The sequence below is a fragment of the Perognathus longimembris genome, chromosome 7 (genome assembly GCF_023159225.1).
Source record: "Perognathus longimembris pacificus isolate PPM17 chromosome 7, ASM2315922v1, whole genome shotgun sequence".
NCBI lineage: Eukaryota > Metazoa > Chordata > Mammalia > Rodentia > Heteromyidae > Perognathus > Perognathus longimembris.
This window is the reverse complement of record NC_063167.1, coordinates 26,257,856-26,274,596: the sequence shown is the minus strand read 5'-3', so window position 1 is coordinate 26,274,596 and position 16,741 is coordinate 26,257,856. Positions and strand designations below refer to the sequence as shown.

Sequence of the window (16,741 nt, the reverse complement as noted above, 5' to 3'; positions counted from 1 at the left end):
AAAAAAATGAGAGCCAGGCCCTTCTCTCAAAGAACAAATTTAGGGTGAAATCTAAATTAGTGTGAAATCTAAAACCACCAAAACATGGCAAAATGTAAGGAATAGTATGCAGTACTACTCTGTTTTTGTCCAGCAAAGTTACACAACTTATGAGTTAAGAGGATAGTTTTCTTAAAAAGTAAATATGGCAATTGTTTAAAAAAATCAGAAATACTGTATATTCTGGATTAACAACTTGACCCTAGAGTTCATATCTATGATACTCAGGCAACAGAACAGTTTGTGTTACATCTCCGTAAGACAGAAGCCTAACATCACCTAATTCTAATTATATTTGTAAGGATGCACTTCCTATGAGGAAATGTCAGAGTTACATCACTTCCTCTTCCCTACTTCCTGCCTCAGTATAGCTCTTGCAGTCACCTTCCCCTGATCCTTTTTTGGTGGGTCTCTTGATATGTTCTTCTGGGGCTATCTGAAAGTCATCCCCTCCATCTGAATGCACATTTTCATATCTAAGACTCTATGACTGGCAAAAGAAAAAATTTTAAAGTGAAGTGTCAGTCACAAATCCCAATATATCTATCTTCAAAAAGACACCAACAATATCTATTATGGAATTATACTCAATTGTTTAGGTATAATAATAGCATTGTTATATATTAAAGATTGCTCCTCTTTTTACTACTTTTAAGTACTTACCAAAGTACTTCTGGGGCTGGGAATATGGCCCACTGGTAAAGTGCTTGCCTTGTATACATGAAGCTCTGGGTTTGATTCCTCAGCACCACATATATAGAAAAAGCTGGAAGTGGCGCTGTGGCTCAAGTGGTAGAGTGCTAGCCTTGAGCAAAAAGAAGCCAGGGACAGTGCTCAGGCCCTGAGTTCAAGCCCCAGGACTGGTACAAAACAAAACAAAGTACTTCTGTACAGTTGAAGAGTGTACCTGAATGATACAGTGCCTGTCTAGCATGCACAAGGTCATAGCTTCAACTCCCAGCACTCAGAGATAAATATTTAGAGATGAATATTTATGGCCTGTGCATATATATTCCAAAAATAATTATTGGGTTAAAAAAAAGTATTAAAATGTGATGTAGAGGGCTGGGGATATGGCCTAGTGGCAAGAGTGCTTGACTCATATACATGAGGCCCTGGGTTCAATTCCCCAGCACCACATACACAGAAAATGGCCAGAAGTGGCGCTGTGGCTCAAGTGGCAGAGTGCTAGCCTTGAGCAAAAAGAAGCCAGGGACAGTGCTCAGGCCCTGAGTCCAAGCCCCGGGACTGGCAAAAAAAAAAGTGAAGTAGAGGGCTTGGAATGTAGCTTAGTGGTAGAGTGCTTGCCTCGCATGCATGAAGCCCTAGGTTTCTTAGCACCACATAAACAGAAAAAGCCAGAAGTGGTGCCATGGCTCAAGAGATAGAGTGCTAGCCTTGAGCAAAAAGAAGCCAAAGACAGTGCTCAGGCCCCAAGTTCAAGCCCCAGGACTGGCAAAAAAATAAGTGATATAAAAATGACTACAGGGCTGGGGATAGGGCCTAGTGGCAAGAATGCTTGCCTCCTATACATGAAGCCCTGGGTTCAATTCCCCAGCACCACATATACAGAAAACGGCCAGAAGTGGCGCTGTGGCTCAAGTGGCAGAGTGGCTAGCCTTGAGCAAAAAAAGAAGCCAGGGACAGTGCTCAGGCCCTGAGACCAAGTCCCAGGACTGGCACAAAATAAATAAATAAAACAAAATAGTATTTTTTAAAAAAAGAAAGAAAGAAAGAAAAAAAATGACTACAACAAGCCAGGCACTAGTTGGTGGCTCACATCTGTAATCCTGGCTATGCAAGAGGCTGAGGTCTGAGGATCATGGTTCTAAGCTAGCCCAGGCAGGAAAGTCTGTGAGGCTCTTATCTTCAATTAATCACAGAAAAAAGCTAGAAGTGGTACTGTAGCTCAAGTGGTAGAGTGCTATCCTTGAGCAAAAGGAACTCAGAGACAGCACCCAGGGCCAGAGATCATGGCTCAGGACCAGAAGAAAAAAAAAGAAAAAAAACTACAACAATCCAGATGCTAGTGGCCCACATCTGTAATCCTAGCTACTCAGGAGGCTGAGATGGGAGGATCATAGTTCAAAGCCAGCCTGGGTAGAAAAGTCTCTGAGACTCTTCAGTTAACCACAAAAAGTCGGAAGTAGAGCTGACTCATGTGGTAGAGTGCTAGCCTTGAACACAAAAGATCAGGGACAACACCCAAGCCAAGAGTTCAAGCCCCAGGACCAGCAAAAACAAAACAAAACAAAAAACACTACAAGCTACATGCTGGTGCCTCATACCTATAATCCTAACTATTCAGAAGGCTGAGATCTAGAGCATTATGATTTGAAGCCAGCCTAAACAGACAAATCTCACCTATTTCCCATCATTAATCCAGAGGTGGAGCTGTGGCTCAAGTAGGAGTGCCAGCTTTGAGCAAAAAAGCTAAAGGACAGCACCCAGGCCCTAGATCTAGTGTCTGTGTGTGTGTGCACGTACACACACACACACATACACACATAAAGACAATTTAATATAGACCTTTTCTTCATAGTGATCATAACATTTCTGTATCTTAAAATATAATGCTGTTTTTCTGAAACCATGCTGATAAGTAGGTTTGTGATAATGTGATTAGAACTCAGGACATTGTGCCTGCTAGGCAGGTGCTTACTCTACTGCTGAGTCACATCTTCAGCCCGTTTATACATAGAAATTGTTGAGGTAGGTTCTCACTGCCTGCCCATTGAGAGATCTAAAAAGGAATCTTCCTACTTTAGACTTCTTGTCTTAGCTGACATGATCGGAATGTACCACCATGCCCAGCTTCTTTCATTTAGATGGAGTGTCATGGTCATTTCTGCCCTGGCTGTCCTGAAACAATTCTATCAGTCATAACTTCCTACCTAACTAGGGTGACAAGGGTGCACCATTGTACATAGTTATGGATTAGGAAAGTATCTCAATTTTATTTTTGCCTGAGCTGGCCTTGAACTGTAATCCTTCCATTCTCAGCATCCCAGGAAATTAGTGTTATAGGTATGAGCCATCAGCACCTAGGTAGTGGTTTTTAATATAGAAAAATGAATAGCTGGCAGCATTGCATCAAATCATTATAAAGTTATTGGTAGCTATGTAGTTCACACCTTAAAATCCTAACATTTGAGAGGCTGAGGCAGAAGAATTATGAGTTCTGGACCAACCTGGGCTACAAAGTGAGACCCTAGCTGAAGAAAAATATTTGGCTCATTTGCGCGCACACGTGTACACACACTGATCCTGGAGCCTGAACTTAGGATCTGGGCACTATCCCTGAGCTTTTGTGCTCCAGGCTAGCACTCTACCACTTGAGTCACTGCTCCACTTCTGTCATTTTGGTGGATAATTGATAAAAGTCTACTGGACTTCCCAGCCTTGGCCAGCTTTGAACATCAATCCTTAGGTCTTGGCCCCCTGAGTAGCTAGGATTACAGGCATGAGCCACTAGCACCTATGGAATTATTGGTTCTTAAACTGAGTTTATATGCTTGTAATCCCAGCACTCGGAAGACTGAAGCAGGAATATCAGGAGCTTGAGGACAGTCTAAGCTACATAGTGAGTCCAACATCTGTCAAGACTACACAGTAAAATCCTGCCTCAAAATCACAACAAAAATTATTCTTGAAATCTATGTTAGGGAGCAAATGACTTAAATACTTTTGCTTCAATATAATTTCTTGAATATATTTCACATATTGCTGAAGATATGAATTACATCTGGAGGCTTTCCCACACTCATCACAATCACATTTTTTCCCTCCAGTATGAATTCTCTGAAGTTTAGTAAAGGATGAATCATGCATAAAGGCTTTCCCACCATGGCTGCACTCACAAGCTTTCACTCCAGTATAGAATCTCTGATGGTTAGATAGGTGTATCCCTAATTAAAGGTTTTCCCACATTCTTTACACCTACATTGTCTTTTTCCAGTATGAGTTCTCTGGTATTGAGTTAGACAGGTAGTATGGCTGAGGGTTTTACTGAATACATTACAATGTTTCACACCAGTAAGAATAATCCCATGCCGCATCTAATCTGGAAAGCACTTTCCCACCATCTTTGCATATGAAAGGCTTTCCTCTAGCATGAGTTCTCAGAGGCTGGATAGCCCAATGATCTGCCTAGAGGCTTTCTCACAGACTCTACACTCATGTATCTTCACCCCTGTGTGAATTCTGTTGACATGTTGACTAAACAAGGAAAAATGTCTGATGATTTTCCCACTTTCCTTACTCTCTTTTATTTTGCCATGTGGATTCTTTAATGTGGAGTGAGTGATAAACTTTGGCTAAATGCTTTTCCACATTCCTTACATCTGAAGGGTTCTCTCCAGTGTGAATTCTCATGTGTTCAGTAGGTTGAATATGTTATTTGAATTGTTTTCACAAATATTACAGATTAATTCCCTAAATGCTTAATGAAACCTAAATTGCATATGCTTCTCTTTCCAGATGTGTCATGTTTATGGTCTTTTTTTCTTGTATGAGCTACTGGTCTTTAATAATGTGTGTGTGTGTGTGTGTGTGTGTGTGTGTGTGTGTGTATGTGTTGGTACTAGGTCTTGAACTCAGGGTCTAGGCATTGTCTCTTAGCTTGTTCATTCAAGACCTACCACTTGAACCTCAATTTTTTGTTAGTTAATTGAAGAAGAGTCTTCTGATTAGCTAGGATTTTTTGAGCCACCTTGCTTTATTTATTTATTGGTCATGGGGCTTGAACTCTGGGCCTGGGCGCTGTCGCTGAGCTCTCTAGCTCAAGGTTAATGCTCTACCACTTGAGCCCCAACACCACTTCTGGTTTTCTGGTGGTTAATTGGAGATAAGAGTCTCTCAGACTCTCCTGCCTGGGCTGCCTTTGAACTACAATCCTCAGATCTCAGCCTCCAGAGTAGCTAGGATTACAGGTGTCAGCCACTGGTGCCTGGCTTATTTAGTCTTTAAAAATACCTACTGGTTTAGAATGGTTATATTTTCCTTGTACATGGAATCTTTAATTATTGAGTCTTTAATTATCAATTCTAATAGTGCTCTGTCTTCAAGTCATAAGGTTAATATTTGCCTAATCTTGCTTGTTCTATTCCTTTATTTTTATTTATTTATTTTGGCCAGTCCTAGGCCTTGTACTCAGGGCCTGAGCACTATCCCTGGCTTCTTTTTGCAAGGCTAGCACTCTACCAATTGAGCCACAGCGCCACTTCTGGCCATTTTCTATAAATGTGGTGCTGGGGAATCGAACCCAGGGCTTCATGTATAGGAGGCAAGCACTCTTGCCACTAGGCCATATTCCCAGCCCTGTTCTATTCCTTTAAACATTTTCTTTTATGTTCAGGCAAGACACAGAGACCTTTGCTAAAGGAACTTTCAGAGGACAAATGGGACTGCAGGTAAAGGAAAGTCATCTTAGAAGGAAAGTCTCAAATGCCAGAGGAATAGACTGAAAGTCCAATCTGACAGTCTTAATATTTGAAGTATTTATTTCATTTATGTTATATATGTATATATTTATATCTCATATATATTTGTTTGTTACAAACATGTTACTCAAAAAAATTCTTATCCTTCTCTTAGGGGAAAGAAGACAACTGATTATTTTTCTTTTTACACTTTCATAATCCAGTGTTTTAAATTCAAGTCTAGTTTTGAAATTCATGCACGGTTTCCTTTTTGCAGGTATCAGGGCTTGAATTCAGGCCCTTGTATTCTTCCTTGAATGGCTTCCTTGCTCACAACTGGTACTAGACCATTTGAGCCACATCTCCAGCCCAGCTTCTGATTGGTTGTTTTTTGTTGTTGTTGTTCATAAACTGCTTTTTAATTTTTATTAAAACATTCTTCATAATAGAAAAATATACCTGGCAACATCTTGTTAGAATTAAACCATCTTGGAACATACATAAGAAATATATCCATCCAAATTCTGCTTTATCAGAATTTATTAAGCTGTACATATACATTTTCGGACAACACAAAAAGGCTACAGTTGACAGATTCTTCTAAAATGGACAGACTTTTCTGACAGCTTCTCTGCTCCCCTGGTAAAGGCTATAACAACTACAAAGGCTGTGAGACAAGCTGGAAAGGTCGCAGCACACAGCAGCGGAGCCAGGCGTCACAGATGGCATGTGCACAGGGCCGGGAGGGGGTGGGTCTCGGGAGAGGGGCCAGTCCCGATTCTGCTGTGAGCACACAACACTACAAGGTAACACACAGGAAGAGGCACTCCCTCCCCAGGCAGAGGCCAGAGTCACAAGACACCACACTCAAGGGAAGAAAGGAAGAGGAAACACTTCCCGTGGCTGAGCCTCCTTCCAAGGGTCGATGGCCAGCAAAGTGGGACTGTTAGGAAGTTTGCCATTGAGGATGCCCACCTTCTTCCCTCCAAACTTGCTGAGGCAGCTACCACGTGCCACTCACAGGGACAGAACAACACACTCCAGGAAGGAGAGTAGGGAGGGCTGACCCTTGATCTGCCCTCCTGAAATGAAGGGGTGGGTTTGAATTTAGCCTGGTAAGTCACTCATTCACAAAGCAAACTGTGAGAGCCATCCCCCCAACCCGCCCCACGCCAAGCAGCCAAAGATCCTGCCCCCTCTCTCCCTCTTCCACCCACTGTGGCTCCTACTGAAGCACTGCGAAGGAAGAAGTAGCTGCTCACCTGGGCTAGGTGTGCCATTGGCATTTTATAATGGTAATTTCTCCTGTTTGGTTCATTTGTCTGTGGGAACAACAGTCATATAACACAATGAAAATAAGACCAGCAGTCATCTTTGCCAGGCTTTTCTAAGTCTTTGGGGGAAGAATCTTGGTTCTGTTTTGTATTTAACTGAGCAGAACTGGGATTTGAATTCAGGGCCTCATGTTTGCAAGGCAGGCACTCTACCGCTGAGCCATGCCTCCATACCTAGAATCATTTTTTGCCAGTTCCTGGGCTTGACCTCAAGACCTGAGTACTGTCCCTGAGCCTCTTTGTGCTCAAAGCCAGCACTCTACCACTTGAACTAGGGTGCCACTCCAGCTTTTTTCTGAGTCGTTTACTGGAGATGAGAGTCTCACCAAATTTCCTGCTTTGGCTTGGCTTTGAACTGCAATAGTTAGATCTCAGCCATCTGAGTCGCGAGGATTACAGGCATGAGCCATTGGCACCCAACTAAAAATCATATTTTTGTTTTCTTTTTGTTTTTGTCAGTCATGGAGCTTGAACTCAGGTTGTAGGCACCGTTCTCGAGCTTTTTCACTCAGGGTTAACGCTCTATCATTTTAAGCCACAATTCCACTTCCTGTTTTCTGATGGTTAATTAGAAATTTTGAGTCTCAAGGACTTTCCTGCCCAGGCTAGCTTTGAACTGCAATCCTTAGGTCTCAACATCTTGAGTAGCTACAGGTGTGAGCTACTGGCACCTGGCTTGGAATTATCTTTTCTTATCAAATATTTTTAACTTGATATTTCCAAAGGACCCAGCTTATTCTGTCCTAACATTGCTTTTTTTTTTTTTTTTAGCTACCTTGAGTTCCAAAAGTGTTCCTAGGAAATTTTCCAATATGTTTTACATTATGCTTTGTACTTTATGACTGTCACTTAGCACTTTTCATGGAGAACCATGTGTGAAAGAAAAGCCTAGGGGTCATGGGCAATTCTTAGCCTGCTCCACTCCCAAGCCTCTCATTCATTTACTGGGAAAACAGTGCAGTGTTTTCCAGCCAACACTGACTGGCACTGGCACTGGGCTGGGAAGGGGAAATGGTGACGTAGAGGGTCAAGATAAGCAAGGAGAAAGGTCTCCCTCAGCCTCAGCCCCTCAGCCCTGTCCAGCACGTGGACAGGGCTGGAGAGTTGACCCTTAGTTACATCCTAGAGAAAGGGAAGAGAGGTGTGGGGAAGGAGTGAGCCAGCAATGGTGCTCCTCGGGAAGCCATGAGGAGTGCACTTACCCCCTCCTCTCCACGGGCCAGTACTTCCTAGCTACGATATTTATGTGACCCCAGTAGGTGTCTTATTTGTAGCCATTGCACACTGTAACTATCTAGGGACTTTAAGGGTGTCCTGCTCCCTTTGAGCTCTCAGACCCTCTTCTGCCTGTGTGTTCTCTGCTGAGCCCAGGGAAATGAGGAATCCCCTCAAATGCACAAGAAAGTACCCCCCGCCCCCCAGGACGTGTTCCAAAGGCCCAGGTCACACCCCACGAGGAGCATGGATGTGACCGTGATATGTGCATACACACCCTCAGTCAAGAGGGGCTCGGGTTTGACACAGCTTCCCCTTCCATTCGGAAGCCTTGGACCATGCTGCGGTTGCCGTGGGAGACCGCACCGCTCCCACGCCAGCATAGAGGGCTCAGGAGTCCACCTTTGGGAAAACGCTCACTTTGTTGTGTCTGCTCATCTTCCGCTCCACCCTGCCAACCTTGGGCATCTTGTTCTGGATCAGCTCTTCGGGCGTGTTGCCCAAGGGGGGAAGCAGCCTCTTCTCACTGTTTCGGGTCTCTGAGAGCCACTGTGGGTGCAACTCAAAAGGCCCAAAGCCAAACTGAAGTGAATGCTTGTCTGGAAAGGTCTCAGGCTCCGCAGGGGTGGCGGAGGCCACCTGAGATATGGAGTCCACCGAGCCCAGGGGTGGTGGCACCAGGGGTGTACACGGTGGCTCCGATTCTCCCTCCGGGCAGGAGCTAGGCACCTCCTTGGCCCGGCAGTCTCCTGGGCCGAGGAACTTGGCTTCACTCTCCTCGTCGTCTGCGGGCTTAAAGATCTGCTGCTGGCCGATGTGGAACATCTCGAGGAGCTGGCTGCCCGAGCGCAGGCTGGGCTCCAGGCTGGCCTCGGGCGCCCCGGCCCCGGCGCTCACCGCGTTCCGGCGGCTGGAGCGGCCATGCAGCTGCACCAGGGTCCCCACCAAGCACTTGCGGACGGACCTGTTCACAGTGAGAAAGAGCACGGGGTTGGCCAGCAGAGAGACTTTGGGCAGCCAGATGGCCGTGAGCAGCAAGAAGACGGACGCGTGGGGCTCGTTGAGCACGGTCTGGTACACGACCAGGATGGCATAGGGCACGCTGCACAGGCTGAACACCAGGACCATGGACAGCAGCGTGGCATGCAGCTCGGCCTCCCGCTGGGAGGCATAGGGGATAGAGATGGTGCTCTGCGGGGTGCGCAGGGCTGCTATGACCACCTTCTTCTTCTGGCTGGCGCTCAGCGCCTGGCGGATGAGGATGAGGAGGACCACAGCGACAGGCACGATGACCGTGGTGATGTTATAGATCAGCATGTACACCAGGTGACCCAAGGAATTGCTCCAGAATTCTGCACAGGTGGACATGGCGTAGATGTCGGCGACATTGGTGACTGCAAACTCAGGGACGCTGGCCACCACGGCATGGGCCCAGATGTACATCACCAGTTCCCGGGATGGGGCATCAGATATTTTTCTCTCCAGAGGGTAGAGGACTGAGTAATACCTGTCCAAGGCAATGGCAGGGAAGCTCAGGATAGTCAGAGAACAGAAGACTTTGTGCAAAAATTTGACGACCTTGCAGAAGTGTATGGTGTGGATCCACCAGCAGCAGTGAGGGCTGGTGCTGAGGACAATGTCAAAGGGCACGCAGAACAGGCTGGCACAGATTCCCGAGCAGGCCAGGTTTTTAATGAACCTATTGGTGACAGATTTGAACACAGTTGTGCGGCATGTCGACCATAACACCATGAAGTTTCCGAGCAGCGAGCCCACGAAGATGACGACCTGCACGGTGGTGGTGAACTGGCGGTAGAGCTGCGCCTCGCCCGGCTCCCCACGGGCGGCGGGGCTCGCTGGCGTTCCGGGGGACCCAGCTCCCGTTGTGCCCCATGGTGACTTGGGGGCCGCCCCCCACACACACCCCGTGCTACCGGGCTCCTCGGGCGGAGCCGCGCCGGCCGGCCCCGGGGCGCGGAGAGACGCCCGGGAGCCCAGCCGAGCCCCGCCTCGACGGCCCGCGGGGTCCTCACGCATGGCCCTGCCCGCCGGCCCGGGGGCGGGGAGGGGGGCGACGCCCGGCCGTGCCCCCGACGCGGGGGGGGGGGGGGGGCGAGGGGGAGGGCCGGCTCCGGCCACGTGGAGGCCGCGCGGTCAGAGCCCGCGGCGCGCCCGCCTGCCCGCTCCCCCAACGCTCCGCCGCTGCTTGGTTGTTTTGGAGATAGAATTTCATGGACTTTTCTGGCCAGGCTGGCTTCAAACAACGATCCTTCAGATCTCAGCCTCCCAAGTAGCTAGCGTTACAGATGTGAGCCACCAGTGCCTAGCTAAATAAACCCTGTATGATCCTCTCCTCCCCAGTACCATGGCATTAAATTATACCTACAAAGGGCTAACTTTGATTTCTCCAGTCTAACCTCTTCCTTGCTCTGGCTAGTGCTCTACCACTTGAGCCATACCTTAGCTCATAACCTCTTCCCTGAACCTCAAATTTAAATCCAGTTTCCAGCCAGTCATCTGGAACTAGAAATACAACAGACAATTTAAATTCTTTCACAGCTGGTATCAGTGGCTCACATCTATAATCCTAGCTACTCAGGAAGCTGAGGTCTGAGAATCAATGTTCAAAACCAACCTGGGCAAATAAACTTGAGATTCTATCTCCAATTAACCAGCAAGAAGATGGAAGTGGAGGCATGGCTCAAGTGATAAAGAGTGCCAGCCTTGAGCAAAAAAAAAGCTGAGTGAGAATGTGAGGCTGAGTTCAAGCCTGACTACCAACATAAAACAAAACTTTTCACGTTACCTAGAAATTCAGATTTCTTTGATTCCTTTCTCTACCACCATCACATGTCTTGTCCATTAGTCAAACCTCACAATTGTATCTCCTGAAGTATTTTTTCTGGTTGCTTTTCCAACTAGTATTCCATGGATATTAGATGCTCCAGAAAAGTTGGATTCTATAGTAAATGTTGGTAAATGCTAGAAAACCATGAGAGTTGTCTTTCCCACAGGACTTTTCAGAGCCATTAGTATATGGATATTATATTCTAGGTATTGAAGTGGTAACAGAACAAGTAATCTATTTTTCAAGCTATTTTATATTTTAGACTTTCTAAGGAATACCTTGCTGGTCTCATGTACCTTATATCATAGAAGTGCTGTTGTAAGTCACTCCATTGTCCTTTAGCCCCACTACCATAGCACCCAGCCCTACTCACTCCATTTTCACAGACACACCAGGTATTTTGGGCATCCCAAAATGAAGGACTATGAATCTTGGTGGTCTGATCTACAGTCCATTTTCTTGGTCACTGTGCTGTTCTCCTGCTTAGACCTGTAGCAGTCACAAGTTGGTACTCAAAGGGAACAGTGAAGGGGGAAGTGGGAGAGGGTCCATAATCACTTCTGCCCACAGCAAAGAATCAAATAGAGGAAGAAAAGGACTACAGACCATTTTCCCTTTATATTATAACTCCCCCCCACACACACCATGTGTTCTGTCTCTAATTCCCGTGACCAGTTCAGGAGTTCGGTTCCTACTTCTTCTGACCCTAAGAAGGTATGGGTCACTTTTACAAGGCAAAGCTACTGCTCCCTTAATGGGGAGAAATTTAAACTTTCATTTTAATCACCCAGATACAGGGAGAGAACAAGAGGCTAGATGTCTAGACTTTTGGAATCCACTGCAGATCCTGCCAAGGAAGTAAACATCTAGGTAACTGATTCCTTTCTCTGGGTCTCCATCAGTAGATGGAAAAGATGCTCTTGGTTCTGATGTTCGGAGACCTTTATAGGTACAAAGCTCTGTTCATCTCCAGTTACATCTCTGGATCCTTTCTGACTGCTGGAGCCTAGGCCTGGCTTTGGTACACTAAGAACAGAATTTCTATATGTCTACCTGACCTAGAGAAGGGATAGAAAAACGGGACATAAGATATCACAAGAAATGTACACACTGCCCTACTATGTAACTGTACCCTTTTTGCACAACAACTTGTAAAAAAAATTTGTGTTCTATTAATAAACAAATAATAAAAAAGATATAAAAAAGAACAGAATTTCTAAAATAGCAGTGAGGCAGGAAATGTGTGTCCCTCCCCCTCCTGCAAGAGTAACACACTGTAACAGCTGAGCAAAGTCCTTCCCTGCAATATTTATTAAGGAATTTACACATACACAGGAGAAAGGCAACCAGGCATTGTGGTTCCCACATGTGAAATCTTTTAAGCAAAGTTGTCTTGTTTAAATTTTCAAGTGGGGTTAACAATGGCTGAGAAGAAAGCTGTCCAGGACCTCTGCCTCATACACCAGGCCAAAGGTGGGCAGCAGGGGACCTGGATACGCAGGCATGAAACTGACTGGAGGACAGGGGAAGGGAAAGGAGGAAGGGAGCTGTCAATGAGACGGCAATTTTTTGAAAATTATAAGAAAAACTGGCAACAGTTTCAGGTTGTTGATAAATTAACTCCTCTCTAGTATAAACCTAAAACAAAATAAAAAATGCTGAGAGCAGATGGGGAAAGAGCAGGTAGTAGACATGGACACACACACATACACACACACACACACACACACACACACAGCACACATGTTATGCACTGCATTCCCACATAGGGATTGGCCCTCCAGCCATGAGCCAGATCCTGCTGAAGGCAGGAGGGGGCGGGCAAGGGGTGTGGGTCTGGGGGTGGCCTTCATGAAGTCTTTGGTGCTAATAAAGGCTGATGGAAGCAGAGCATCCTGAAGCCCCAGATCCAGGAAGCACTCAGGATGAAGTGAAGTCAGATTTTTGCTCATCCTCACAGGAAGGGGCTTGCCTCACCCCAGGGCCAGGGTCAACCAGATCCAAGGCCCAAGGAGTATGTGATTGCAGTACTGTCTTCATTCCCGAGCTTGGCAACACAGTGCCTCCCTCTTCAACCAAAACTTCCAGCACTTAGAAACAGCAGAAGGACCTCCACACCCTTCCTTTCCCTCACACACAACACCACAAACCTTTCTGAGGATTTTCAAGGGGGCTCAATCTTGAGGAAAAGAACTGAAAGTGTGCCCATTTTTCCTGCAGTTCAAGTGCTTTCGGCTGACCATTTCTAAGGTGCTGGTGCCAGAAGAGGGCAGGGGCTGTGGCGAGGGAAGATATGGGGACGGCCAGGGGACATGAACACATAAAGCAGCAGAGAGGCCTGCATGTTTGGGAAGTGGCTGGGTTGGGCAGGATGCCAAACCCCCAAATGACTTACTGAGCGATTTCTAAACCAAACAGAGAGAGGTGGGAAAGGGGATGGGAAGAGAGAGGAAGAGAAAGGAGCAGAGCGAGCTGAGGAGAATGCCAGCTGTACAGGTGTTTTGCTTTTATTTCCACATCTGAGGACTGAGAGTCTGATTTGCTGCCTGTCCATTTCCACCATTCATTGACTGTCCATAGTTCATCATGCCGTTGGCTCCATAGAAGTTCATCCCAGCCATCTGCTGGGTCATCTGAAAAGGAAAGAAGAGACTTTCAGAGCAGGCTGGGAGCATTCAGCCAATCAGTTCCCAAAACAGGGCAGCAGTATTTCAGTCTGCAGAGATGGGAGGATGAGACAAAGGGAGACAGAGGGCACATACATGCCCTGGCATCTTTTCAAAGGACTCTTCAGGAGGCCAATCTTGCCAAAGACGAATGTCAGGGAAAGAAAGAAGGAATCCAGGCTGTAGTAGGCAGAAATTTAGCAGTCCTCAGCCAACCCTGAGAGTGCAAGGCCAAGCCCAGCTGCTGTGTACTTGCCTCAGCTCCAGCAGAGAGTGTCTGCATGTGGGCTGGCTTGCTTGATTGATTGCAGTGGGAGAAAATAAGAAACAGGATTGTTCCACATGAACAAAGGCAGGAAGGGGAAACGAGATTTGGAGTATGGGCTACTTTTTAATAAAGAAATTTTACAATCTTAGTGTAACAGATAATCTAGGGAAATGCAGATCTCTCTCTCTCTCTCTCTCTCTCTCTCTCTCTCTCTCTCTCTCTCTCTCTCTCTCTCCCTCTCTCCCCTTTCTTTTCTTTCTTTCATTGGGCTTGAACTCTGGACCTGGGCACTGTCCCTGAGCTCTTCAGCTCAGGGATAGCACTCTACTACTTGATCCATAGTGCCACTTCTGGTTTTCTGGTGGTTAATTGGAGATAAGAGTCTCTCAGACTTTCCTGCCTGGGCAGGCTTTGAACCAGGATCCTCAGATCTCAGCCTCCTGAGTAGATGGGATTACAGGCGTGAGCTGTGCCTGGTGTTCCCACCAGTGCCTGGTGGGAAATACAGTTTTCTAAAAGCTGACTTCCATCAAAGAAACAAAGAAAGCTATCATCAAAGAATTACTGCATGAGCAAGCAGTTGGTGCCATACAATTTCACCTCTACTAAACCTTCAAAGAGCAATACTACTTAGGAATGCCAGGCCACAGGAAAAAGGAAGTAGAAACACAGTTAGAGGTAGACAGCTTGTGTATACGCTAATCACTACTATGACTTTCCTTTCCCCATCCCTTTGATTTTACTGTGAATAACTGTTTCAGTATACTTTCTAAAATCTAATAACTAAGCGATGAGTTATGGGCCCATCTGCATACTTGCTGATATGACTGATACACTGGGTCTCAACTTCATATTATATTTTTAATGTGTTGGTTATATTAGCTACATTTTGTAGTCTATGTATTCTATTATGCAGCAGTGGTACTCAGTAGATTATATGTTGAAAATGAACTATACAATTTGTAGGCAGGGAAGGGAGGGTAAAACTGGGAGAGTGTGAAGGAAGGCGTGACACTGTCCCAAAAGAAAAGTACTCATTACCTGACTTATGAAACAGTAACCCCTTTTTACATCACCTTAGTAATAACAATAAAAAATGTTTAAAAATGATTTAGGAGCCAGGGGTGGAGTTCAGGGGCAGAGTACATGTCCAGCATATGTAAAACTCTGGTTTCAATCCCCAATATCACTACAAAAATTACTCTTATAATTAGGAAATTTCAGTTTTGTGTGCCACCATATTTAGCAGCAAACTGTTTTGTCTTAACTGCAATGTTTATTTCAAGACAATTAATTCAGGCTTGGTGTTCTTGTGCTTCATGACTTTGAAAAAAAAATGTTCCAGTCCTGGGACTTGAACTCAGGGCCTGGGCACTGTCCCTGAGCTTCTTCTACTCAAGGCTAGTGCTTTATCACTCAAGCCACAGTGCCACTTCTAGCCTTTTCTGAGTAGTTTATTGGAGATGAGAGTCTCATGGACTTTCCTTCCCAGGCTGGCTTCAAACCACAATCCTCAGATCTCAGCCTCCTGAATAGCTAAGATTATAGGCTGAGCCACCAGCATCTGGCACCAGGAGAAATATTTGATTTTGTTTCCTCCTCATAGGTTTATGTAAATGTCATCTACCACATTCTGCTTATCTTGTGGAACCATGTTTCTCGCAATCAGCAGTAATGCAGATGTGCGTGAGAGTCTGGGAGGGTTACTTGATTTCCTTTTCTGTTAGAGGATCCTCCTTCTGGAAAAAAGGAGGCTGGTCTATCCTCTTAATTCTGTGATTCTCCTTTTCACTTCTCATTTGTTTCTTTTCTTTCATTTCCGGGTCTCCAAAGAATTCCTCCTCCTCCAGAGTCACACTCATCTCTCTCATAAGCTGTGGCTTTCCAGGGATGCCACCTATAGTCCTATGGATTTATTTCAAATCCCTTCTTGATTTACTTTTTGTTTTAAAGACAAAGAATCACAGTGTAGCCTAGCCTAGTCTCACACTCATGATCTTCCTGCCTTGGCTTCCCAAGGACTAGGATTCACATCATGCCCAGCCTTCAAGCCCTACCCCTGAGGTAAACCACAGGTCACGGGGTTGCCTCCTCCCAGTAGGTCTCTGTCAGGACAGGGCTTTCTCTTTACTGAGTGACTTTATCTCACCTCTAAGTCCCCGCTACTTCTCTTTTTGCAGTCTTGTCTGTGGTGTGGCTCTGTTGGAGCTGGGTATTTCTGTGCCTGAGACCATGCCATTAGGAGCTTGTGGTAGTGTAGCTTTGGTTTGTTTATGGGTGGTTTTACTTGTATTTCTTAATTTTTTCTGTAAAGGTGTCTCTCCTCTGTTTGAGGGAAAGATTCATATTTTGGCAGTTACTCTTTTCCTATGGGATTCAGAACTCCTCGGTGTCTGGTTTCAAACAGGCCTTTAGAAAAAAAGGCAAACCTAGAAATGTCTCTGGCACCCTTTCATGGAAAGGGTTCAAGGGATAAGGCAGTGGCAGAGGGTAGGACTCTAATGAAGGCTCAGAAGTTTTGTTGCAGGGAAAATGGGGTAACTTACCTGAGTAAGGTTCCACTGCAGCTGCTGAGCTGGCTGAACCCCGTACATTGTCTGGGGCATGGCTGCCATGCCTGCCATGTAGCCAGCTTGCTGGGTGGTCATCATCCCATTGGGCACACCCATCACTGACGCCTGCATGCCACCCATATAGCCCCCAGGCATGGCCATGGGGGCAACCATTCCAGAAGCTCCTGGCTGAGCCACCATTCCCACTGGTGGGGGCATCATGCTGCCCATGATGCTGTTGGGCGGTGTAACCCCAGGGAAGTTGGGGTAGGCTGTGGGATACGCCATCTGAGCAGGAGCCATGAACATTGCTGCCAGGAGGAGAGGATACAATGTTAGCCTGGACTTACGGACCACTCCTTTCTAGTTAGACATTTCCAAGACTACTCAGCTCAGAAT

General features: G+C 46.0%; 2 protein-coding genes across 2 annotated transcripts in view; both read right to left on the bottom strand.

Moving 5' to 3' along the window:
* Positions 1–8,398: 8,398 nt before the first annotated feature.
* LOC125355659 (G-protein coupled receptor 176-like) lies at positions 8,399–10,045 on the bottom strand. The gene has a single exon (XM_048352103.1). It carries the CDS (start codon positions 10,043–10,045, stop codon positions 8,399–8,401), a length of 1,647 nt encoding a protein of 548 aa, XP_048208060.1.
* A 2,103-nt stretch (positions 10,046–12,148) lies between these two features.
* The window catches only part of Smap2 (small ArfGAP2), a 43,142-nt gene continuing 38,549 nt past the window's right edge, over positions 12,149–16,741 (bottom strand). Inside the window, exons 9-10 of the mRNA XM_048350994.1 lie at positions 16,337–16,653; positions 12,149–13,489 (exon numbers count right to left, since the gene is read on the bottom strand). Coding sequence (XP_048206951.1) covers positions 13,364–13,489; positions 16,337–16,653 — 443 coding nt within the window. The 3' untranslated portion in view covers positions 12,149–13,363. The remainder of the gene's footprint in view (positions 13,490–16,336; positions 16,654–16,741) is intronic.

What these genes read in the sequence shown, in the direction of transcription:
- LOC125355659 (XM_048352103.1), bottom strand. Translation starts at nt 10,045, where the DNA reads ATGCGTGAGGACCCCGCGGGCCGTCGAGGCGGGGCTCGGCTGGGCTCC.